The sequence below is a fragment of the Phlebotomus papatasi genome, chromosome 1 (genome assembly GCF_024763615.1).
Source record: "Phlebotomus papatasi isolate M1 chromosome 1, Ppap_2.1, whole genome shotgun sequence".
Classification (NCBI taxonomy): Eukaryota; Metazoa; Arthropoda; class Insecta; order Diptera; family Psychodidae; genus Phlebotomus; species Phlebotomus papatasi.
The window spans coordinates 106,472,906-106,499,416 of record NC_077222.1 but is presented as its reverse complement, the minus strand read 5'-3'; the positions used below and the strand labels follow the sequence as shown (position 1 = coordinate 106,499,416).

The 26,511-nt window shown below is 37.0% G+C and overlaps 2 protein-coding genes across 3 annotated transcripts in view; one reads left to right on the top strand and one right to left on the bottom strand.

Annotated features, from left to right (window-relative positions):
* Positions 1-2,726, top strand: part of LOC129799088 (bicaudal D-related protein homolog) — an 89,055-nt gene extending 86,329 nt beyond the window's left edge. For both annotated transcript variants that reach the window (XM_055842712.1, XM_055842711.1), the window contains 2 exons: positions 1,386-1,643; positions 1,720-2,726. In XM_055842712.1, coding sequence (XP_055698687.1) covers positions 1,386-1,643; positions 1,720-1,854 — 393 coding nt within the window. In that variant the 3' untranslated portion in view covers positions 1,855-2,726. The remainder of the gene's footprint in view (positions 1-1,385; positions 1,644-1,719) is intronic.
* Positions 2,727-5,262: 2,536 nt separating this feature from the next.
* LOC129799087 (ectopic P granules protein 5 homolog) lies at positions 5,263-25,824 on the bottom strand. Its single transcript, XM_055842710.1, has 5 exons — positions 25,686-25,824; positions 24,865-25,580; positions 15,593-21,114; positions 6,191-6,281; positions 5,263-6,124 (listed from the first exon to the last, which is right to left on the bottom strand). Exons 1-5 carry the CDS (start codon positions 25,716-25,718, stop codon positions 5,308-5,310), a joined length of 7,179 nt encoding a protein of 2,392 aa, XP_055698685.1. The 5' UTR covers positions 25,719-25,824; the 3' UTR covers positions 5,263-5,307.
* Positions 25,825-26,511: the final 687 nt, after the last annotated feature.

Sequence of the window (26,511 nt, the reverse complement as noted above, 5' to 3'; positions counted from 1 at the left end):
ATGAGATAATAGCGATTATTTTAATTATTTTAGGTATACCGTGTAAGATATCTTATGTAATTGGAGTGATTAGGGTAGTAATATTGTAAGCGATTTTTCATTGCAGAAAATTCATTTTACAACCGAAAGAAGACTCTTATAACAATTATTAAAAAAAAAACTTCTTAAAATTTTCTATTCGAAGTCCAAAAAATAAAAGAATAATTGTTATATATTCAAGGTAAAATATTCCAACGATAATAGTTATAAAATTCAACTTTGCACTAAAAATAAACTTTTTGCTACAAGAATTGTTGGAATTATTACAAACTTGAGGAAAGGAAATAGAATGAAATCGCTAAACGGCTAAACTGCAAAAAAGGGTGTCTTTTACGGCCCTACTAGCAAATAAAAATTTAATTCACATCGTGGAGATTCGGTAATATTCGGACACCATCTGAGCGAAACTGAGCGTCATTTTTATCATACTATGATAAATAACGTGACGGCGATCACAATTGCTCTTCTGATGTTCATAAACATGCTAATTCCAAAAGTTTTTCGATGTTTGAAAGGAACTGAATCTCTGACTAGACTCGAATGGTATTTTAATAAGTTGTAACATTGAAGTCAATTTGTTCATTGTGTAGGCAAATATTGAAATATTGGTTTCAATATTCGCTTCAATATTGAAGTTTTATTTCAATGTCTCTTTGAAATGCTATTATTGCAATAATTTGCCTAGTATATAGACAGCTTAATATCTGGTTATAATTTATTTACATCTCTAATTCTTCAACTATTTAAATAGCGCTTTTAGCCAGTCTTTTCGTATGTTTCTTTGACCATTTTAGTGCCTTTTTCATTTGAAATTCATTGAAGTTTTCAATTAGAAAAATGAAGGTTAGAATTTCTAAAGAATCCTACTGATATTTTTCGTGATAATGTATACTTTTAATGAAAAGTAGTGTCATTGAAATTGCTGTTTAATAACCTCAAACATTTGAGAAAGTATAACCTTAAAATAGCTACATTACTTAGGAATTTGGAGGTTAAGTTTGTTAATTAACCCTTTAAGGACGATTGGAACACCAGTGTTCCATAAAGAAAATAATTTTTCCTGACTACCTAAAGGTTTTTTTCTTATGCCTGTACATAAATGTAAAGTAGAAGGTTGAAGGAATATAGAATATTTTTTTCAAGTCTCTAGCTATTTGTTATCACTTCACCCATTGAGTGCCCTATAAGTCAGAAACAGTCCTGAGGCATCAAGCAGAGCATTTCTCAATGTTATAGTCTTTTTAACCTCGGAAAAAATATTTCAGGGTTTAAATTTACCACTGAATCCCCTAAAAACGTGTGTTAGATTAACCCCAATTAATCCATTTCAATGTATTTCTTTTTAGTTATCCGTGTGTGAAGTGGAATTGAATAGTGCTCTAGAGGAGAGAGATCAGGCTCGAAAGGATGCAAGTCAGAGTTCCCTGGCACAGGATGAGGCAGTGGCACAGGCGAGACTGGACAGAGACAACGCCGTGTCGAGGAGGACGAAGGCTGAGGTGGATCTTGCGAAGACGCGTGTTGAACTGATGCAGGCTAATGGACAGCTTCTAGAAGCCATTCAGCAGAAAGTTGAGCTGTCTCAGCAACTTGAACAGTGGCAGGTGAGTGTCTTAAAATTCCTGAGATTTTTTTTCTTAGGATATTTGGGAACTAATGAGGGACTTTGACTCATCCTAGATGGATATGCATGAACTGATTGAGGAGCAGATGAAGATGAAACTGAATGAGACAAACAGGAGCAAACAGACCAAATCAGATGCTCCTCCAGTGCCTAAGAGAACGTATAGGATCCTGAGTCTGTTCCAGCGATGATCACCAGGAGTCAACAAAATAAAAACTATTCCTGTGCATTTAATCCTTCACAGATGGCACCACCGCCTACGTCCTTTCCTTCTCACGGGACAGATGGCGCTAGTGCCTCTGTAGCGTACTCACTGAGAGTTTATAGAATTGAGATTTTGTGTGGGAAAGAGCATCCCAAGTACTGCGATAATCCCACGAGGAACATATTCTACCTTCATGTTGTACTTAATTGGACCAAATTAATTTTTAATGTAGCCTAATTCTTTTCCTTCTATTTTTTCCCGTTTTCTACTTCTTCGATGTAGTTTTAACTTCAGCGCTTCTATTACTTCTTCTTTTGATTAATTTATTATCGATTGCGTGTTATTTTTTGCTCCTTCTGTGCTGTTGTTGTACCGAAATGAGAGAGAAATTAATTACATTCCTTAAGAGCCTTCAATGCGTCTCTCATTTGGGGATGAATATGGTTCTATTTGTGGGAATTTAACTGAAATTTCCTGAATTAAACCACGAATGTGCATGAACTTTTGGGCACAACTCTGTGAGCTCCTGTGTCTTATTTTCTAAATAAATAAAAAAAAACAAATAAAACTCGAAAACGACGAAGAATTAATCCCCCAAAGAATTTAAGAGAAATCCTAATTAAGCTTGTTGTCAGGATTTTAACTGATTTTTTTCTATAGATAAATTCTTATACTAAAAAAAAACAATGTTAACTATACTGTGTAAAATCACTCTAAAATGAGAAAATATTTAGTTTAGCCAAGTGAATCCTTTGCACGTCTTTGTAAAATCCTTAAACATTTTACCATGTTGAATTGTGAGAGAGAGAGAAGAGCAGATTGAAAAAGGAATAAAGTTTTTTTGTGGAAAAACACAAATAATTTTTGTTTTATTTAGAATGCGTATTTTTCGTCAAAGGAACGGTAAGAACTCTCAACAATGAACTGGTGCAATTGACTTTAGAGGAATGTATCCGGTGATTGCCAGTGAAAATGTTAGTCACTCTAAGATGAAAACACTTTTTTGGTTTTGCCCAGAGCTTTCGATTCTGATGGGGATCTTCAGTTGACTACTGAAAAAGATCCCCATCAGGATCGAAAGCTCTGGGAAAAACCAAAAAAGTGTTTTCATCTTAGGGTGACTAACATTTTCACTGGCAATCACCAGAGACATCCCTCTAAAATGAACGGTAAGTAATTCAATTGAAAATTGAAATTGAGGTTAGATATAACAGAACCTCAAAAATATGGGAAAAATGTGTAGCCAAATTCTTTTAGTTCTAGGAAAGATTTTTGTAAGCAGTGGGCTCCATTCTCTTTATTAACCAACAAAATTATTGTTTTAGGTTATGTACAGCTTAACCTAAATAATTCAAGATATTGGATCAGATTCTTTGCTAAAAAGATTATATCCAGAATTTTAAATTCTATCCTTATTCATTTATTTAGATTTAGGCGATAAATTAATTCGAAAAATTTCAAATTTTGTTAAACCTAACCTAAAAAAATCAAGACGTATTTTATGTGGCAGTGCCTTTTAATCTGCACTGTAGAGGAATTTTTGATTTTCCGCGACAGAGACCGACTTAATATTAGAAAGATAACTGATCCCGAACCTCCTGGACATGTAAGTCTTTACCATGGTCTTTACTTTACCAAACACATACTCAATTAGGAAATTTCTTGTTCAGTGATCCTTTTTCGAGGTTAAATCTCACATAACCTTTAATTCTAGAGCTACCTCTTTATCGTGTTTATAATAATAATATTTTATTCACAAAAATGATTTTATCAAATCATTAACCCATTCCTTACCATGGTATTACACATTATACGAAAATTTAGTGATTTTAGATGATTTATTCCTGGGAAATTATCCGAATTGCTGTCGGGAATGGGTTTTGTATCTTTAATCCTTCAATTACTTGGGAAAAATAGTCGGACAAAGATGGAAATACACTCAGTCCCGGCATTAAGTCCTTCGGGATTATGCACCTGACGGAATTATGCACATACAATTATGCAAGTTTGCCTACCATCGGGAGTCCATTTGTCAAATCATTTTTGAAATACGCCTGAATGTATACTATGTTGCGACGCGGAAATTTGAAAATATTTTGCTACTTTTCCAGAATAAAATTTTGATTTCTTTTATTAAGGTAAATTTTTTAAATATTCCAACCATTTATTTAAGAACTTTGGCCAAAAGGTACTGTTTACTAATGCATTTCTTTTAAATAGTTGAATCTTTTTGTTTGAACTACTGAGAAACTCTGAGAAATTTTGCTAGAATCTTCCTCGTGTTTTTCGACAATTTTCTGGTCAGAACACCACCGGGAGTGGATATTAGTCTCAATTATTAATGTCCACAATAGCTGCTCCTCATCCAGTAGCGTTTTTCCAAGAACTTTGAGGTGAAACCTCAAAAAATTGAGGAAAATCTGTGGAATCCCGCGTGTCAAAGTCTTCCTCCTGTTTTTTGACAATTTCCTGGTCAGAACACCACCGGGAGTGGATATTAGTCTCAATTATCCCTGTCCACAATAGCTCCTCCTTATTCACTAACGTTTGTCCAGGAAATTTGAACTCAAACCTCAAAAAATTAAGGACAATCTGTGGAATCCTGCAATTCAATGTTTCCCTCTTGTTCTTTGACAAATTCCTGGTCAGAAGACCACCGGGAGTGGATTTTAGTCTGAATTATCCCTGTCTTCAACATCTCCTACTCTCCCAGTAAGAAGTACTCTCCCAGGAAGTTTGGACTGGAATCTCAAAAAAATTGAGGAAATCCCTGGAAAGAGCTACTGTTACTGCTGAAGACCTCACGGAATGGTTTCAGAATTGTCTAGGATATTTTACAGAACACAACTGCATTAAACTTTTCATTCAAATGAGCATCCGAGTTTGATCGAATTCAACAGAGTTAGAAAAAGCATCGCAGTAAGTTTCCATATATTAATATTATCGTAATTTTATTAATTTTCTTCAATGTTATTGCTAAAATTCTTTTTCTATCATGATTCTAAATGAAACAAGGAATAATTCTATTGATTTGGAATGGGGAAAAAATATTTCATCAGTCCAAAAATAAGCGTTAAAGTCGTACTCTGTGAAAAGCATCGGGGTTACCTCTCTTTACTATAAGGACAAAACCAACTGTGTCCTCTACCTTTTAGACAAAAAATCTATCAATTTGCGTAGAAATCAAAAAAAAAATCCTAAATTTAATTTTACTGATTAAACTCAAAAGAGGTTGCATAACAATCCGATTTTTCTTCAACTTGTTACCAAGTTAGAAGTCATACCTAAAGAGATATCAACTTTCGATCTCGGTGACCCCCTGTAAAAAAACATTTCCTGGAAACATCCTAAAAGAAATATCCCCAATCTTAAGAAGCTATTAAAAAAGTCCCTAAAATATTTACAATCCTTTATTTAATAAAAAAGCATCCTGGAATGACTAACTCCACAAAAACTCAATATCACTAAGCAAGTTATCAGTTCCGTAGAACTTCCGGAGGATTGATGCAATATTTTTGCTTTGCTGACTCAAATCTCCGCTGATTTGGTGACTGATCTGCGAAATGGCCTCCCGGTACGGATTGAATTGCTTCGACTGCAGCTCGACATTGAGAGCACAGCGCTCTCGCTCCAAATCACATTCAACGTTGATCACCTTGAGCATTTCAACCATGTAGCATGCCAGACACTTCCACAGCACTTTGGACCTCTTAAGCCGCGTCAGTCCAATTGCATTCAGCACACTCTTTCCCCAGTCATCGGGCTCATTGGCCAGATGCACCAATCTCTTGGTAACATGGACCAGAAACACCCCATTCTCCGGGCTTTGATCGCATTCCCTGAAGCTGACTATGCAGAGAAAACCCCAAAGCAGAGCCACTTTCAGCTCATTCTCCTCCGTCACCTTCGCCCCATTCAGCCGCTCAAACACCAAACCCTTCAATGTTAGTCTCTTCCTAACATCCCTCTCACTCTTTAGCCCTACAGTAGCCCACAAATGCAGACAATGCAGTGATTCCTGCCCAATTAATGTCGGACGCAAATTTACCATGTAACTCCACAGAATCTCCTGCACAAACTTCCATCCAACATTTGAAATTACAGAAGAATTTCTGAAGTAGCTTTCAATAGTCGCTTCCAGGAGCGCATTTAGTGGCTCTGAGGCTTTTCTGCTCATGGCAATTGCATGCAAAAGTGACGTTACAGCAATGGGATTTGCAGTCTCCCAGATTGTGAATCCCTCAACGAGGAGTTTACTAATCACAAGAATCATTTTACTTTGAAGAAATTCAGGGCATTTCGAGGAAAAAAGAGTCACTTACCTGGACGTTGAATCAGCTTCCTGGGGAATTTCTCTGACCATTTCCACGAGGATATTGAGGCCTTCTTTGGGGAACTCCTCCTCTTTCTCCACTGCAAAGAGAAGGATCAAGAATAAGCACGCCTTTATTTGGAATTTTCTAAAATTACTTTCGAGAAAACCATTTTTTATTTTATTTGAATTGTAATATTTTAATAGCCCGGATAAAAGGTAAATTGTTACTCAAGGTGACCATGAGCATAAATTTAGTCCTTAAGTCCTTAATTAAAAGTAGAAACTGAAATAAAAAATGAAATGGACATGTTAATCGAAGCGATGGCAATGCCTACAATGGTGTCAGAAGTGGGATAATAGTCAGTGTTATGATGGAAAATTCACGCAGCTTTCAGAAAGAAAAAAAAACCCAGGAGGGGAATTCTGTAATTTTCGTGGCATTGTCACGCGTGAGTTCGAAACGTGACAATGCCAATCGATCTTGTTTTGTCATATCATATGAGTTCCAAAAATGCAATTTATTGATTTTTTAATGAAATCCCTTTACTTGATGATTTTATGAAAATACAGTACATCTTGGTTCTTCTTCTTCTTCTTCTGTTTTATGTAAGGCTGTCGGACTCACTCGGGTCCATATAGCCACTTTTGTTCACTTAGTTCAAATTTAGGTTTTCCGTTATCCCATGTACTTCACTAATTTCACTATTTTATTTGTATTTTAATTTATTTGTCTCTTGTTTATTATCACTCTTTTTTTTATATCACTTATTATTATTATATCACTTATTGTTGTTATACGATCACAGTTTTTGAATTATTATATGCTCACTTTTATTTCTTTGATATATTTGTAGATCTCTTTATATGTTTTTTCATTTGCTATTTTAAGAATATTTTTTATGCTCACTTTTTCATTATTAATGCACTTATAGTTTTCTCTTATCTTATTAAATTTTCTGCATTGGATCACTATGTGATTTATATCTTCCACGGTTTCGCACTTATCGCATAATTCTGTGTCCTCTTTTTTTATTAGTTTTAGGAACTTTTTGTCACAGCAATGTCCACTTCTAATCCTTTGGATTATTTTTATTTGATCACTTCTTAAATTAATATTTTTGAACCATAGTTTTTTTTCTAATATTCCCTGTCTGATGTCATGGTTGAATTTTCCTTTAGTTTCACAATTTTTTTTCCACAAATTTGTCCATTTTTTCCACATAAATTCTTTTCTTGTTCTGTCCACCTCTTTTCTACTTAAGCTACATTCGATGCATATCCCATCCTTCGTTGCTTCCTTAGCTGCTTTGTCAGCTCTCTCGTTTCCTTTAATATTTATATGCCCAGGGATCCATTGTATGGTAACTTTTGTATTTTTATTAGCGCTCACAATTTCTTTAATTTTGTTTTCGTATATTTTTTTACTCTCTTTTAAAAGTGATAAACATGCGCTCTTGGAGTCTGTTAATATGACTATCTCTTCCGCCTTTTTTGCAACACTGAGTTTGATTGCAATAAATATTGCGATGAGTTCTGTTTCTTTGATCGATATTTTTTGTTTTATTTTGCACTTTAACACTTCTTCCGTTTTTTCGAAAAATATTCCAATTCCTGTGTCTTCGTCAATGATGGATCCATCCGTGAATATTCGCTCTTGATCCTTATATTGGTTTATAGTTTCATATGCGTAAGCTCTCAATTCTTCTGTGCTAGTATCCTTTTTATTGCTCACTTTATTAACTAACTCTTCTTTGATTGTTAGGTTGTCTGGCATTCTTTCACTCTTTCTGTCCCTTGCGATGTCTTGTATGTATTCATGCGATCTCATAATTTCTAATGTTGTTCTTGTCTCGGGGATTCGAAGGTCCATCATTTTCTTTTTAGCTATATATCTAGCTGTAGTATTTTCAAGTTCCATTGCTATAGGTAATTCTGCGCTTTCTGCTAGTATAGTGTTTACTGGCGTCGACTTGACAAAACCAAGGATTGTTCTTAGTGCCTGGTTCGCGATTATCTGCAGTTGGTTGCCTAACTTTTCTTCTGGTACTGCATATTGTATTACTGGTGCTCCATAGATTATTCTCGATTTAACCAGTGCATTGTATACTTCCAACATTCTTTTAGGATGCGCTCCCCCATTCATGTTACTAAATATCTTTAACAGGTTTAGATACGGTTTACATTCTTCCTTAATTTTTCTTATATGAGCCTTGAAATTTAGTCTTTTATCTATAATAACTCCTAATATCTTTTGTACATTAACTTTTTCTATAGCTCTCTCATTGATTTTAATTTCTATGTTATCATTATCTTTAAAGTTCCCAAAAATCATATAATTACATTTTGCTGTGTTTATTTCTAATTTGAGTTTGTCAATTATCTTTGTAAATTCTTCTAAGTAAAATTTCGCATTACTTATTAGTTCTTCATCATTCCTCCCTGCTATTAGTAAGGTGATATCATCTGCGAATTGCATTACTTTACAATGTTCTGAATTTAACTTGTGCACCTTGGTAGTATATAAGTTGAAAAGCAAGGGACTCAATTTACTACCTTGAGGTAATCCTGAATTTGTATTAATAAATTCTGTGTATTCGTTCCCTACTATGTGTACTTTCCTGTTTAATAGGAATTGTTTTATCCAGTTTGTGTATTCTGGCGGAAAATTCATTTTTTTTAATGTTCTTATTAGTATTCTAGTATCTACTCTGTCAAATGCTTTACTTAGATCTGTAGCTATAGAAATTGTCTTCATATTTTTACTTCTATTCTTGTTAACAAATTCCACTAGGTTTAACAAATAGTCATTTACTCCTGTATTTTTCCTAAATCCATACACATTATCATGTAGCAGTTTCTTATCGTTCACAAATTTTTCAATTTTCTTTTTTAGTATCGCATGGAATAGTTTTGCTATATTGTTGATTAAAGATATAGGTCTAAAGTTCTCAATACAAGTATGGTCTTTAAAAGGCTTTGGTATAGGTACTACTTTAATTTTTTTCCAATTTTCAGGTAGCTTTTGACTTCTCCATAGATCATTGAAACTTTTAACTATACTCTCTAGAATTTCTTTGGGCATTAGCTTTAGAATCTTGTTAGATATTTTGTTAATTCCCGGTGCGTTATCTTTACTACTTTTGATTGTATCTATTATTTCATTTAGATCACAGAATTCTTCAGTAACAATAATTTCATTGTGTACGTTATAATCCACTTCATTTTCTGCTTTAAAATTCTTTTCCAAAAATTCTTTTCCTTTTTCTCTTACTTCAAATAGGTTATTTCTTTTCTTGGATCTTTTTTTGTTGAATTTATTAATATTTTCCCATAACTGTCTGGCGGGCATGGACAGATCTAAATTTTGTACAAACTTATCCCATGCCTGTCTTTTCGCTTTTCTTATTTCGATTTTGAGTTTACAAGATACTTTTTTGAGTTCATTTCGTGTGAAAGTGTTCTTAGTTTTATTATAAATTTTCTTTTTTCCTTTTTTTATTTTCCAAAGTTTTTCAATAGTTTCATTCCACCATGCTTTCGGTTTGTACTTGTTATTACTTTCATCTATTACTATAGTGCTCTCTTCTATTATATTCTCTAGGATTTTCTCAACGGTTGCTATATCATGAATTTCTTCTGAATTTATTTTTTTGATTTTTTCTTCTATTTTTTTATAATTAATTTTGTTCCTTACTTTTTTATATCCTACAAATTCATTTGATATTATTTCTATTTTTATTGGGTAGTGATCGGTAATTAAATTCTCTTTATCTACGCTCCAAAATGTATTAGTTAAAAGGTCTTGAGATACAAAAGTTAAATCTATGGCTGAATTTATATCTCTTTGTAAATTTAGGTATGTGCTTTCTCCGTTATTTAGACAAGTAAAATTCGAGTCTAATATTAAATCTGATACTATTTTTCCTCTTCTATCGTTTTTTGATTTGTTCTCCCATAATTCATTATGTGCATTGAAATCTCCCCCTATAATCACATTACATTTCCTATCATACTTATTTATTAGTTTCACTAGATTTTCTTCTACTGTTTTTGGGGTTCTCTCAGGACTTATATAGCAAGATATTATGTTTAAAGTCTTGTTCTCAAAATTCACACTCACCTCACATGTCTCTATGGGAAAACAGTCCGTGTTGTCTAATCTCTTAACATTGTAGTTGTCTCTAACTAAAATTCCAGTTCCTCCATGTCCTTCATCCCTTGGATTTAAAAATACTGAGTAGCCTGAGATCTTAATTTTTTCATCACTTTTAGTCCATATTTCACTTAAAATCGCTATATCTGCTTTAATTTCATTTAGGTAGTGTTCTAAAATGTCCTTATTATGACGCAAACTTCTTATATTTATTTGCACTAAAATCATCATTACTTCTTCTTTGTTATTTTTTTCACGCGATTTCCACTGGTTTTTTTGACTTCCTTCTTTGCCTTGGCAGCATTTCTTGTTGTAACTCCGTACTGTTCAGCAGACCGTGGCTGTTCTTCTGTTTCCTTCTCCAGAGTGTTGTCAAGAAATTCTTCGGATGTTGCAAAACCTTCGAACTCAGAGGAGTTTGATATATTTGCATCAGTATTGTCTGCCTTGTCCTCCCTTTCAGTTTCCTGCTCTTCTGTATCAGTTCTTGCATCTTCCGGATTTAGAGATTGCATGCTCTCAATTTGTTGCTCCTCGCCTTCTTCCCTCACTATATCTATGCGCTCAGAAGTTTGCATTGCACCTTGATTGTCGTTGTGATCAGTCTTTTCATTTTGTTCTCTGTTGATGCTATTTGGGTTGTGCTCTGGTTCTTGTCCATGGCTTGTCGTGTCGTTTGCTGTTGTATTTGAATAACTTTTCTCATTTTTCTGTTCCATGTACATGTATTTTGCCATTCTGTGGGTGATTCTCTCCCTCACACTGATTCTCTGGATTATCATCTCCTCCTGGTAAATCGGGCATTGTGTGGATGACGCGAAGTGCCCGTTTCCGCAGTTTGCACACTTGATTGGACCGATGCATCTCTCACTATGTCCGGGTTCCCCACATCGAAAGCACCTTGCGATCCCTCTGCATCCCGAGCCTTTGTGCCCAAATTTCTGACATTTAAAGCATCGGAGAGGGTTCGGGATGAATTCTCGGGTTGGTAGGTTAAGATATCCTACTTTTATATGAGATGGTCTCTCCGGTGTGTTGAAGGTTAACAGGAAGAGTGGGGTTGCCTCCATTTCTTCCTGGTTCTCCGACCCTTGCACATTATCTGTTCTATTTTGTATTGGCGCTCTCTTTTTCTTGATGTTCTCAATTTCCACTACTCCCTGGCTCGCAAGTTTTTCGAGCAGCTCTTTTTTGTCCCAATATATCATGTACTCATCTCTAACCAGAGCCTTACATTGATTCCATGCTCCATATTCTTCTATTTTCACTGTCATGTTCCCAATTTTTGTAATTTTTTTAAGTTCCTCAGCTTGCTGAGCTGTTTTGGCAGTGATCAAGATGCTCCCGTTTCCTCTACGAACGATTTTTTCCACCTCTCCTACATGATTAAATGCTTCCTCTACCAGATATGGAGGCGCTCGTGCCAACGACTCTCCTTCTACGGACTTTGCCATCAAATATTTCCTTCCTCTTTTGATTACTTCATGCTCCCAGTTCGCTGCTCCTTCTAATTCTCTTCCGATATCCTCTGGCTGGCCCCACATCGGAAAGTTTGCAACATTTCTCGCCGGTGGGGGCTTTTGCTGCCTGCTCTTGAATGGATTCATAGGGACGCCGTCGTTTTTAACCTCAATTTCACTTCTTCTGATTGCTTTTTCCCTCTGAATCAAATTTCTTTGCGTAGTTTCTATTATAATTTAATCCTTCTATTTCAAAATGCGATTTGGACGTTCAATTTGAATTTTACAGCTCTAATTTTTATCCGTATATCAATTTTCCTTACGCTCTGAATTTCATAAGCACTCACCGTATTCGCGCCTACCACGTGATCTCCCACACAGTTGCTGCACTTTACATCTTGGTTGATTTGTTTAACAAAATTCATTGTCATTTTAATTGCCAGAAATCTCAAATAGGTGACTTTTGACAATTTCACGTGAGCTGAATTGGCTATGTCACGGCTACAGAATCGCATTTTCGAAAAAGCTCTCCTAAGATTCGAACCCAATTTGTCATATGACAAATTCTTAAACACTTAATCTTAGGAGAGCTTTTTCGAAAATGCGATTCTGTAGTCGTGACATTGCCGTTTCAGCTCACGTGGCATTGTCAGAAGTCACATATTTGAGATTTCTGGCAATTAAAATGACAATGAATTTTTTTTAAACAAATCAACCAAGACGAACTGTATTTTCATAAAATCATCAAGTAAAGAGATTTCATTAAAAAAATCAATGAATTGCATTTTCGAACTTATATGATATGACAAAAAGAGCTCCCCCATAGCAAAATTCCGCGGAAATTCCAGTTGAAAACTAGCGTTCAATTTGCAAAAAATCCGCGGAATATGACGCAAAAATTTCCACTATGTTTTCCATGGAACTTGGAGCCGGTAATTCCATTGGAATCATAGCTCTCCATGGAATTTCAATTACGAACCACTGGAATTCCAGCGTTAAATTCTGCGGAGTTCCGTGAAACATTTATATGGAAACTCACACATGAAACGTCCACGGGATAAGCTGGAAAAGTCACATGGAAATTTCCACTATTTTTCCATAGGGTTTTATATGGTTTTCTCCGCTTTTTTTCGAATTTCAAACTAATAAAATGGTGTTGTGACAACGTGGATAATTTATTTCCAAACCTTCCGCAAACATTTTTAGTGACTCCTGCGACGAATTATAATATAATTAATTATGCGACACTGCGTTTCGTGTACATTATAGTGAAGTGATTACATTAAATAGGTCGCCAACCTAAAATAAAACTGTTTTTTATATCACACAATATCTATTTTATGAAAAAGTATTTTTTTTTATAAAATAGTTTTTTATTATCTAAAGTGGTAATTCGTTATCGCTGATTCAGTAAAACTTATTAAAATCCCCGTGATCTTTGCTATTTCTTTAATATTCGGAAGTAAAATCACGAAGTGTATGTGACAGCTTCATTTTTTCTCCATTTTATTTTGGTGGAAAAATCCACATAAATTTCACGAACATTCCATGGATATATTCCACAGAAAAAATCCATCAAATTTTCCTTGGAACCTATTATGGAAAATTTCCATGGATTTTTTCAAGGAAAAATACTGGAAAATTCCGAGGAATTTTTCTCTTGTTATTCCTATTCCGCTTTCTTTTCCTATGGGGATATATGGACATACCCCGTCAACTCATTGCTCTATCTGCCGATTTTACTCGGAGGTTTTTTGAATTTTAACGGTATATTCTAGTACATTCAGAGAAAATCTGCAGATTCTCAGCAGAATTTCTGCATTGGAAATCTGTATAGTCTCCATTGTCTCAACAAAAATATTGTTGATTTATCAAGAAACTGTAGAAGTTACAAAGAAAATGGTATGCTCTGCTTAATAAGCATTACCGATTAAACATTTTAGAAAAGCAAAAAGATTCAAGACAAAAATATTTAATAATTTCTTAAAAATCGCCCATGAAATGATACAAAAACACGAAATTTAGGTTGACATTCTGCTTAAAGTTTTCACTTCACTATTCTCTACTTAAAACACGGCGTCACAGAATTCTTCATTTTATATAAACACTGTGATATCACCAAGAACAACTCTATTGAATTTTGCAAACTTCAGTGAAAAATATTCCATCTTTTCAGACACAGCTCTCTGGAAAGTCTGGAATGTAGATAAAAATCTACAGAAAATCGGCAAAATATCTACAGAAATTCGTCAGAGTGTGCACCAGAATTCGTCAGAAAATCTGTAAAAATTTCTGACGAATTTTGTCCCAAGTCCAAATAAAATTCGTAGGAATATCTACAGATTTCTCGGCAGAGATGTAAATATATTCTGCAGAAATCTTAAAGATATCTGACGAAATTATTTGACGGGACATAATATGTTGATGGCTGAACAGCTACTCCGCCTTCTTTTCTTTCATTTCTAATATTCTTATATGAAATGTGTAAGCGAGAATGAAAAAAGAATGATTCTCAGTAGGTTAGACAGAGATACCAGTATTGTTCCCGAAATATATAGATTTTAATGCATTTTATTTTCAATAAATTGTTAATAAACGAATTAAAATAGAAAATTCAAACTAAAAGGAAATGAAAGAATATTAAATTCACTCACTTTTAGGCATTGTAATTGGCGCATAAAATGTTCTAAGTGGGAGAATTATTAGAAGATCGAAAAAAAAACAGAGAAAAAAGGACAATTTTGTGTGCACTTTTTCAAAAAATCTTTAAAAAATATACTTTATTTTCATCCTAAGTTCTTGTGTGTTTACAAGAGTTATAGAGGATGAAATTACGCGTTATTTTAGCTTTATTTGACTACCACCGGATAAAAAGGACCGGAGATATAAATTTTTGAATTTTAGAAAACAGCAAAAAACTAAAAATACATATTTAAAAAAATCTGGACGTGACCCGGACAAACGGACTTCAAATTTGAGATCCCTAAATGACCCTCTAACAAGTTTTGGCACTCTCGTCAAAGACACCCACAAAAACCTAAATTTTGTCGCACAGTGTAATGAGACTTTCTACAAATTATCTATCAGTTGCCATCAATAATCGCATAATATGTATATGCGCTCTGTGTCCTCGTGACCACATTTCTCCTCACAGGGACATTTTTGTTGGTTATGATTTACCATCCTTTCTTCAGATGCATTTTCAGCCTGGACTTTTGTACAGTATTTTCTGTAGAGAATTATCGGTAGAGATTAATCTCTTCCTGACCGAAAAATCAATTTTTTTTTATGTAAATCAACAAGATTTTGACAAGATTCGTACAATATTTTACAAGATTTTTTCAAGAGCTTGTTTAAATATGAAGCCTTAGGAAATTATGACTTTTGTGCACTGGGCTTGGATTTGTCCCATTCAATTTATAGACACAAGAAAAATACCCAAAAAATGAAACTGCCCCTTCTTCGTTAACTCTTTCAGGACTGCAGCATGCTGCAAGCCAATTTCACAATTTTTCTATCAAAAATATCTAAGCTCAGGAATTAATTGAGGTCCTACAAAAAATATCTTACATTTGGACATCCTTTTAGTTTTTAATCATCCAGAAGAATAGGGTTTTTATCAGTTCTGAATAATTAAAAAACATTGTTTTTCATAGAATATTCATATGCTTCTTTGGGTACTCAGAGTCCCAAAAGAGACGAAAGAGTTAAAATACCCCACTTGACTCCTCTGCTTTTAATGGTTTCACGCTCGAAAGTAATTTTATTTTGTTTCTGAGAGAAAAAGGATACTCACATATTTTCTGAACATCCTTCGTCAACCCTTGAAAAATTCCTTGGAAGACTTTCTGACCAGTTTCTGTGGTGAAAAAGTCCTTTCCTTTGTTAATGGATGCCGTTAAGAACTGCAGAATCGTTTTGATGTAGACCAATCGCTTTGTAACAGCTCTTGTGGACTTTGCATCATCTCCAGACAGATCAATCTTTGACACTGTCTTCAGGAGTTTCCATACAGCTTTCTCTACATTCCCTGCCGGGGGATTAGCTTGCAGCTTGGAGCACCATTGAGGTCCAGCGGCGAGGATGAAGATGTTGAGGGTATCAGTGAAAGCTGTATTGTCTACAAAATCCCATGGGAAGGATACTGCAACTTCCTCAAGAACGGCAGCCATTTGATCTCCATAGGCAGCCATTGAGATGAAGAGGGACAGGAGGAGGGATACCGTTTGGCACTTTTCCGTGAAATTCCAGGCTGTTTGATGGAGCTGCAGCCAATTTGTCCAGGGAACTTGCTTTAGAATGTCTGATACGAAATTTATACTTGACACTGAAGCTTTTTGCCGGAATATCCGTGATGTCATGTCCAGGATCTCTGTGCTGGGATCAAAGTATCCCCAGGGCAGTTTCTTGAGAGCTTGATGGATCTCTGTGGTGATGTAGCTGGGAATGAGGGGATTGGAGAAGTTCTTTTCGTACCACTGAAAAATGTGCTTTAGGATGGAATTGCTTCCGGGAATTGAGTCAATGGCGAAGATTGTGCATTTTGTGAAGCCATCGAGGAGTTCATCCGGGCCTTGTCTTGTGGATTCACTCCAGGGCAGGAGGATGGGATTTACTCCGTCTACTTGGGTTTTCAGCCAATTGGCTGGGGATTGAGCTTTAGTGGCATCCAGGACAATTGGAATCAGCCACATTTCGTAGACATTCTGAACACATGGCCAGATCCATTCGGTCAATTGATCAGCCGAAGCTCCGGGAAAGGCTAGGATTGTGGCAGTTGTTGCCGACTGAAGGACAATTGCCATGAAAATGTTGAAGATGCGGTAGAGATGCTTGAATTTCGGGAAGAGTCCATAGATTCCTTCTTTTGTGCGTTCCTGACTGAAGAATTCACTGAGCCAGCGAATTGTCTCTACTAGCTCGATTTGGGACAGGATTTTCTGCTCCTTGGAAAATTTTTCTAGGGTATCTGGGATTGTGGATGCTGAAGCATTTCCCGGAATGCTGTCCAATCCAGCGAGATTGAAGAGAACATTGAAGAGGTCTATTAGAATGTCTCCGGACAAGCCGAGTTTTGTGAATCCCTCAAAGAGATTCTTCAGGACACCATTGTAATTCTGTGGGAATCGATGGGAGAACAACTGGACAAGGTGGGACCGGAGGATTTTGTCATTTGCTGGAGAATTCCTATGATAGGAAACCTTCAAGCCACGCAGAATGAGCTGAGTGAGATCTTCCCTGACAAAGCTCTGCGGTTCATGCAGTTGCAACCAGAAAGACAGTGAGAATCTCTCCAGGATCATCCCAATACTCTCCTGATCACTCCAATTCCCAAAAGCTGCCACGGTAAAGTCATAGATGGCTAGAAATTCCCGCGGCGGAAGCTGTTCCGGGGTGAAAAGTTCAATGAGAAGTTCAGTTAAAAGTGATCCTTTTACCATCACTTCTACGAGTTTCTGACCTTCCTGGGGCAAATGGGATGGCATGAAGATCTTCATGTTCCTTATCACAGACTTTGTAAGGGATCTCGTGGGTGGATACAAGGTCAGGAAATCCGAAGAAGCCTTGAGAGTCTTGAAGAAGATGTCAAAGGAAATCCTGCACAATTCTGTACACTTTCCCATCTTCCGATGCCCACAATTGTCTCCCAGATACTTCAGGGTTTGCTCAATCCTGAGCAGTGCCCTCAGAAGATCCTCCTCGAGCTTCGTCATTGTCCTGTCCAGGAGATTTCCCCTCTCCTGACGATTCTTTGCTATTTGATTTTCAGCTGAGGCAACTGTGATCACTCGATTTTGAGTTATCCGGACATTTGCCGGTCCTGTGCATTCAAACTTCCTTCCTAGGATATTTGCACAAGGCAGGAAACGATAGGATACTTCCTGTTCATTCACCATTCTGCCCTTTTCCAGCTTCCCATAGGCCGTATCCAACTGGCAAATTTCCTTAAGATCTCCCGCATAGGCTTTGGCATATTTCTCCAGGAGATTGAAATCCTTGCTGCATCTGCTTCCAGAAATCAATCCCTCTCTGACGTATTCAGCCGGAGATGGAAGATCTATCCCTGACTGAATCATTTCGGTGGGTTTTTTCCCCACGGGCGTGTCGTATGACATCAATTGCTTCTCTATCTTCTGGGAATACTCCTGAGAAGCCGATTTGACCAGAGATACTGGACATTTTGGTATCTGTCTCCCGATTTTTGCATTCCACTCCTCATAATTCTGCCTCTGATGCCTCAGCAGCGTCCCTAAATTGATAAATTCCGTCCAATCTCTGCGACAGAACAGGAGACGCCTTAAATCCTCATCGTGGCCAGAATCCTTCCCTTCTAGCCATGCGCCGAAAGTCCTGAACATTTTTTCCAATGTTTCATGGAATCTACTTAGAATCTCATCGATTTCTCTCTCATTTTCCGCCTGGGCTTCATGATACGCCCTGGCATGCTCCAATTGTCCTCTTATCTTCTTCATTATCATCTCATCGGACCTGTAGAGCCTATCCCTGACACCTCCCTGACATCCGGACAGCCTCGTGAGGTAGAGAGCAAAGAATCTTTGGCACAAAATCACCAAGATGGAGTGACTAGTGGGGCAGGAAATGATCAAATTGGCCAGTTTGACAAAGACTAAATCCGTGGTTTGATTGTGAGGAGTTCCTAGGGAATTTGCAACCCTTTTAACCAATCCGTCAAGGTTTCTCTCTCCGGAAGACCGCAGAGACAGTTGCTGGACAAATTCCTGCCAGAATCCTGTCTCCCCTTCGAAGACTTCCTGCTGCACATCGAACACCATCAATCCCAGCCAGATTGTGGTCACCGGGAGATTGGGAATCAGTCCGATGGGCGGGGACTTCGAAAGGAAGGACGAGACAGACTTTGAGGGTGTTGCTGTCAATCTGGCTTGAGTTGTCAGGGAGAAAAAGAGCCTCCGGGCCTCAAACCAAGCTTCTGGGACTGTAAATGCAAATTCCAGGACAACATCCAGGATATACAGTGCATTCCAGGAGTTCTTGTAATCCCTGTACTTTGTCAGGCATTGCAGCCAGAGAAGGACAAGTGGAGTCGGTGAAGACAGTCCAAATCTCTGATAATCCATAAACTGAGAGACAATCATCTTCCCAAACAACCCAATAATCCCCGAAACACTCCGGGAGAAGATGATATCGATGGGAATCTTTGAGTAGGAACTGTCAACGGACAAAATCGAATGCAGAAGAGAGTGAAAGGCAGGATTTTCAACGAGACTCTCAGGACAGGGCAGAAAGAGTGGAAAGACAACCTGAAGGCACCTGAGGGCAGTTACCTGATCATCAGTTTTGAAGAGAATCTCCATATTGTGGAAGCTGTACGTAGAGATTTGGGGAATTGAATGACCACGCTGTGTTAGGAGAATTGAGACATATGTGGCAAGATTTCGATTTTCCCTGACCCCCCTCCAAACATCTGTCAAATGCTCCAGTTCCGGAAGTTCCGGAAGAACAATTTCTGGCGAATAAATCACTCCCCAGGGATTTTCTCTGTCCGTGGCATGGAGTTTCAGCACAGAAATCATCTTCCAGCACCATGTTTGGAAGTTCATGATGGTGGACTTGTCCATCATGAGATTCTTCACATTCTCAGCAATGAAATTTGACGGAGTTGAGGAATTTTTCACTGAAGCCTCGTAGATGGTCAAAGCGATCCGGGAATGAAGGGCTGGATGTAGAAACAGCCTTCCATCGTGCCCATAGTTCCAGTTCATGTTGTTAATGACAATCCTGGCCATTCCACTCTCCGCTGACTCCAGTGGACACTGCAGTAGCCATTCCTCAAGGATATCCACAATTCCCGGACCTGGAATCCATTTTTCCATGGGAAGCCTCTTCAGGAGGTAACTTCCGTACGATCTCCCCTCGAGGATGTTCTCCTGGAACTGCAGGATGATGTCACTGATGAGTTCTGGACACTCATCAGCGAGATTAGCTATTAAATCCCTGGCAATCTTGCTGCAATCGTCCTTGGTAGATCCCCGCAGAAAACCAATTTCCAGCAAATCCGTCATGATACTCTGCCTCAAATTCTCATTGACACTGGCCAGATTGGCCAGTGTCTGCAGTAAATAGTGAAGATCTTCCTGTGACACGTCATTAGCCTCAAAAATCTCCACCAAACTATAATCAGCCACTTGATTTTTCGCTTCAATTGTCTCCTGTGCTGAACCCTCCCCAAAATGCGGTGCTCGCATTTTCTCATACAATCCCCGGATGCACTGTGGCGACAATTGCCCAAACGGCAATCCCACGAGATACTGCCAAGACCCAGCAGTCCTGGACAGATAAATCAAATCGCAAGATCTCACTAGAACTTGCTCAAATTCCTTCTGAATCCTCGCTCTGATCATCACATCATTCACCGCCGTGGCTCCCTGGAAGATTCCGTACAGACCCGACCCATACTGAACACACTGAGCCACCAATCTGGCCAGTCTCTTCGTAAACTGCCGATATCTTTCCGTATTGTACGTACACAGTCCCATTCCCAGTGTCTCAATCAAATAACTCGCAAAAGCAAAGAATTGCAGGACAGCATGAGCTGTAACTGCCTCCTTCTTCACCTGATACCCTCCCCCTGGCTTCGGTTCCATCTTCGTGGCCAGACTAAAAATCTCCCTCCAGGGAATCTGATTGAAAATCGCCACAAGATCATTTTCCCTCAACACCAACAAATCCACATCCTCCTCCCCATCGGAATCCACAAAAGACCACTCCCCACCCCCTCCTGCTCCACTCTTGTCCATCCTCGACCAACACAGTATCTCATCCAGGAACTCCGATCTCCTTGCCACTGGCAAAAGGATCGCCTGAAGCACCGTCAAACTGTGCTGCACACAAACATGATTCTGCAAGCCCTCCGCGGAGAATCTCCCCACGGGAACCTGAATCATCCATGCAGCCCAGGAAATAATTCCCGGTGGACACCTCAGTACATGATACAGAATAAACATATGATCAGGCCATGTGGCAACATCCAAAAGTAAATACACCAAAATATTCAACCATTTCTTGAGATTTTCCGCAAAAATCCTATCAACTCCCGGCTTCCTCAGGAAAAAGAATAAAATAGAAATACTCTGTCTCAAATCATCAGATTCCGTGACAAATTCCTGCTTTGATGATCTCAAATGTTGACTTTGGATTCGAACAATCTCCTCGTCAATCTTCATCTTGAGCAGAGCACCAAGTGTTGCACTTTTAACGTATTTATCACAGCAAATGGAGCGAATTTCTGAGAAGTGCCTAGACACCACGTCCAGGAGATTCTCATTGAAAATGGCTTTCCTGCCAAAGGAAATCAAAAGGGAAAAATTTCCCTTGTGAAACAAAATGCAAATGCTGCAAAATGTTTATCAATTCTTTGCAAAAAAAAAGCTAATCTTTGGGCAAACAAAGGGGTCGCTATCTATTGATTTTGCAGTCTGTCTCATTCTCAATGCAACTCGGAAATTGGGAAGAATAATTTATATATTGATACAAATCCGAAAAAGTTAAAATAACATTCCGGAAATGTTAATTTTACCTTGCAGTATTGATCCAAAATCGGTGTAAATATTATGCTTTTTAGGTGTATTAGGGGTTAAAGTTACCCTTTTTCATGTTCATTTTACCCCTAAAAATGTATAAAATTAACATTAAAAAATGTTGATATATTTTTACACTTAAAAAGTATTAAAATTATGAGGAAAAAAAGTTAATCGCACCCCCATTTTTTCTCAGTGATATAAAATTCGTCAAGACAAAGATTTCTGCAGAAGAACTAATCTGTTATAAAAAAAACTTCAAAACTACACATGTGAAGTTGTACAAGTGCAACTTCAAAACTTCAAAAACTTGTAAAAAAAATTTTAAAAAATACGATTGCAAGAAAAAAATAAACAATAAATTATTGAATGCAGGTTCGTAGCAGATAGAACTGATTAGGGATAATGTTCAGTCAATTCAACGATTATTTTTAGCTATATAAATGGAAATTTAGCCAGGAAAATTACCAAAAATCTCATACAACACACCATTTCCGATCCGAGACGCTAACCCATTTTTCGAACAGGCACGAAATCAGGCTCAATAAAAATAGGTGTGATTATGAAGGAATCACACCTAAAAAACAGTATCCGGCAAAAATGTTGCTTGGTTACGCTTGTCAATGTGATCTAAACTAGTCAATTCACAAAGCAATTTGACAAAATTTTCTATGCGAGCGAAAAAATCAGGACACTTTACAATGGCGACAGAGCCTCGAGTGGGTCAGTGGATAGAGTAGTAGCTCTATGCTCTATGCGGCTTTGAATTCGTCCAGTAAATGAATGAATAGTAATGTCAATGGTGCATATTGGCAAAAAAAAGTGAAGCGCCTAAACAATAGAGGCTGGTACGAGAACGAGTTTCGACATGAAAGCGGTACTTCAGTCGATACAAGTATTCGCTGTCACTGATCCCAAACACACACCGAGAAGGGATGCTGTGATATAGTAGCGGCACTGATTGCCCACACAGAGCTGCGATATAGAGCGGCTACCCGTATCGGGGGATAAGATAGAATAAGAGTGGGGAAGCATAAGGGGCCCAATTGGTGGCCTGAATGCAACGAAATATCCGAAATGGAGAACTGACCCCTGGCAAAATCTTATCTCATCTTACAATAATGGCGATGCTCTGGAATGTCATTTTCTCAGAATAAATTGGAATGTCTGATTTGCATATAAAAGGTTACCAAATTGGAAGAAATAATATTTCGTGTTTTATAACGAAATTTTAAACAATAAACTCTACAAGCTAGATTAAATACCAAAAGATAATGCTGAAATTCTAGCGCTAGCAAACCTTTGCTCATTTTATTTCTATAGCTTATCTTTCGAGTTAAGCAATAAAAAATCTTTTTTTTTTGACTTTGTAATTCTGGAAACCTCCTTAAAATTTGATAAGTTTTCATTTTCCTGAATTAAGCCACAATACACTCGAAAAAAGGTAGGTGTCTTAGGTAACCCGAAAGCTTATTTACTACCTCTTCGTGAAAACCAAACAAAAATACATTTTTTAATTTGTAAAAATCTAATTAAAATAATATTATAAAAATTGCAAAAAAAAATTTTAAATCAATTTAGTCAATGTACTTGAAATACTTGAGATAGGATGTTCATATTTTGGGATTATATTCTCACACATTAGTAGATGATTTTTCTGAAAAGAAATAAATTTTTATCTATTATTGGGGCGCGGTCAGTCGCTGTTAAAAACACGTCTTAATTTTTCGTTGGATTTCTTGTGGTGCCATAACTGCAATAATGGCGCGAAGCCATTGCCGGATGTGCCAGATGTGTCAGTGAGAAATTGCAAGTCAAGTTAGTTGAATTCGGACTGTAATGGTGAGCACATCGGCAACAATTAAAATAAAGTGATTTTTCTATTAAATTAAATATCCTAAAAATCAGTGAATTAAATCTAGTGAAATAACAATACTAACCCTAGTGAATTTATTACTAAAAATATTGAAGTTTAATCCCATACAAACAGTGCATAGCAATTCGGCCAGCGGCAACTTGGAGGGATATTATAGTTAATAATTTATCCCTATTACTTTAGGTGAGTCCCTCTACCTCAAGCCACAATATTTTTTTATTTTTGAACTATAAAATTTCATAAATTCAGATTCTCGTCTATCTGATAGAGTAGGCCTTGGCAGATAATTTCACCGGAAAATTTTCAAAAACCGTTGAGAAATGGTATGATCACAACCTCAGGTTTTCCGTTGCTACGTTTTTTTCTAGCAGCTTTATCTTAAATCCATAAAACTATCATTTTCTTTTAGGATATGAATGTGGCTCGTGCTTAACAGTAGGATTTTTTTTTAAGTTTTGGCACAACTTTTTCAAAAAAGTGATAATTTTCAGCCACTTTTTAACATGTTTTATGCTAGAAAATACGTAAAAATCAATATTTATAAAAAACCTCATGTTAAGCACGAGCCAACTACAGTAGACTCTCACTCAATCGGCTCTTATTCAACCGGGCGACAAATTTTGTTGACAATTTTCACATTTAATTATGAAACTAATTCGCTCAAATTCGCTATAGTTCTTCCTATTTTATCGTGATTCTTTATAATTGAGCACTTTTTGTGGAATGTACAAAGGCTTTGACGCCCAAATCTATCGATAAACCGGATGACATTTTGCCCCATATTCCCGATTGAGAGAGAGTCTACTGTATATCTAGAAGAAGTGTGCAGTTTCAGAAATATCGGTTCAGTTGACAACCAATTTTGAAAATGGTGTTTTGAGAAAAACGCGTTTAACCTCGCGTTTAAAGGTTCACAACAATATGCGCGCGCGGGCAAAATGCATAACTAAAACTGCTCTACCCCCGAGAGTTTTACTCCGATTGACTTGAGATTTTCAGAAATTGTGCTTTACTTATTATCCTATTTGATAAGCAAATAAAAAAATCGATTTTTTGAAGCCTTCAAACCCGAACTGAATTTAAATTATGTACATTTAATTCATTGCAAACTCCAGAGCAACTATCCCAAAAAACAAATTGGCAACCAGAATTCAAATCAGGAAAGAGAATAGAGGTCAATTTTAATAAATTCGACGGGATGTCATATTTTCCGTCCGTCATTTTTAAGGAAAAAAAATTTGCATGATTTTCCACGAAGTAAGAAAACAATAACAAAATGTATTTCCACCTCTGTCGGGCTATCTTTTCCAAGTAACTAAAGGACTAAAGTAACTAAAAATCTATTCCTGACAGCAATTCGGATAAAAATTGCCTAGGAGTATATCATCTAAATCACTCAATTTGCGTATGATGTATAATATCATGGTAAGGAATGGGTTAATAGAGTAATAACTGGGTTTAATTTTATTAATCTCGATTATTTGATTCTTTAAAATTTTTAAAGCATTTTATCAGAATGAATTTTTTCCAAGTTGCGTTAAGAATGAGACAATCTGTACCCCAAAATATTTATCTTTATTGGCTTTTGAACGATAAACTGATTATTTTTTTTTTGTAAACTAAACAAAAACTTACTTGTAAGAAACCGTTGTGGAGACACGACTCCCATCGCTGCAGGTTCCGGAAAACTTCTGGGAGACACTGATAATGCTCCAGAGCTTTTCCTGATCCTCTTTGCAAAGTCCCTTGACCCTGTCTGCCTCAATCTTTAGGCTTCTGCACTCTGTGAGGGATTGCATGTACTCATGGATGCAATTGTACAAATAATCGTCATTCCTGAGGAAGCTGGGATTCAATTCAGTCTCGATAAATTCTTTCTCCAGTTCCTTGGCGAAAGCCAGAAGATTGTTGGAGTAGAGATCCCGGAGTTGAGCAATTGTGAATGGTTCTATGTGGATTTCCATCTCCTGGGTCTTCTGGAAGGGCACTGCTTCCTTCCGGAGGGTGTCTAGCGTGGGATAGAGAGTTGTGGATGTTTCTTTGGGAATTGGGAGACAAGGAGTGGCTTCTGCTTCGATTGGAGGAGCTGAAGGTGTTGCCACGATTTCAGGGACTTTTTCTGAGGGTTCTTCTTGAGCTTCTGCAGGATTTTCTACTTCCTCTTTGGGGCTTTCTCGTGCTTCTTCTGCAGAGTTCTTTGTCTCCAGGTCAGGAGGATGATGAAATTCTGCAGCAATTGCACTGATTTCATCAATTTTGAGGAGTTCTTCTGGTACTTCTGGCAGTTCTACATTGGAGATGTTTTCCGTTGCCTCACACGGGGATTCCCCGACAATCCTCGTCTTCTTCTTCTGCAAATTCCAAGGAAAACACAAAGAGAATCAATAAAACGCAATATGCAGAAAACCTTGCAATTTTCTCAGCTTCCCGTGGAAAATTTGTAAATATTCCTTTACCTTCTTGGTCCTTGGTTTCTCCAGAGTTGCCATTCCACTAATTTCACTATATTAAACTACAGAATTAGACATAATTTACAAAGAAATACGCAATAAAAATCTGTACACTTTTTCTCTGCACTTTGCTTGCATCACTGTCACTGACTGTCATTTTTGAATTCAACGGTCACTGTGATTAACATCGCAATTTTCACATTTTCCTAGAGTTGTCATGAACAAATTTCAATAGGAATTAGTAGAAAAGGGTATTTAATTGCATTTTCCACTTCAATTTTCAATAAAACTTTCATCTTTTGTTAGTTTTTAATTAATTTTCTGCAGAACCGTGTTTTAGTAAATATTCCGCAAGGGAGCGCGCAGTGTCGAGCATTTTCGCCGCAATTCGCCATCAGGTGCGTAAATACAGTGTTGCCAACTCTAGGAGATTTTCCTTATATTTAGGAGATTCGAGTGTATTTAGGTCCGAAAATTTTGATCTAGGAGTTAGGAGAATTATTTAGAATATTTTTTTTTTTAGAAATTATCGAAATTATCTATAAAATTTATCAGAAAAATTGCGACAAACACAATCTAACATGGAAAATGTCAACAAGAGCATTTAAAAAAGCATTAAATGTGTCTACGAGGATAGTTAAATGGTTCGAATGATTACACACGGCTCTTCGTTATCCGGCTGACTGGGGGGGGGGGGACAAAATGACATTTAGGTTTTTTGAATGATCAACTGTTTTTATATTTTGTGCTGTGTGAATTTATTTTCTTTCTGTCAAAGAACAAGAGAATTTTCTTCATGCTGTGCTTAGGTTTCATTTTTTATCACAATTTT

What these genes read in the sequence shown, in the direction of transcription:
- LOC129799087 (XM_055842710.1), bottom strand. Translation starts at nt 25,718, where the DNA reads ATGGCAACTCTGGAGAAACCAAGGACCAAGAAG. An exon ending in TCCACAACGGTTTCTTACAA is followed by an intron (nt 21,115 to 24,864) that starts GTAAGTTTTTGT and finishes TTCCTTTGGCAG; the next exon opens with GAAAGCCATTTTCAATGAGA. An exon ending in GAAGCTGATTCAACGTCCAG is followed by an intron (nt 6,125 to 6,190) that starts GTAAGTGACTCT and finishes TCTTGTGATTAG; the next exon opens with TAAACTCCTCGTTGAGGGAT.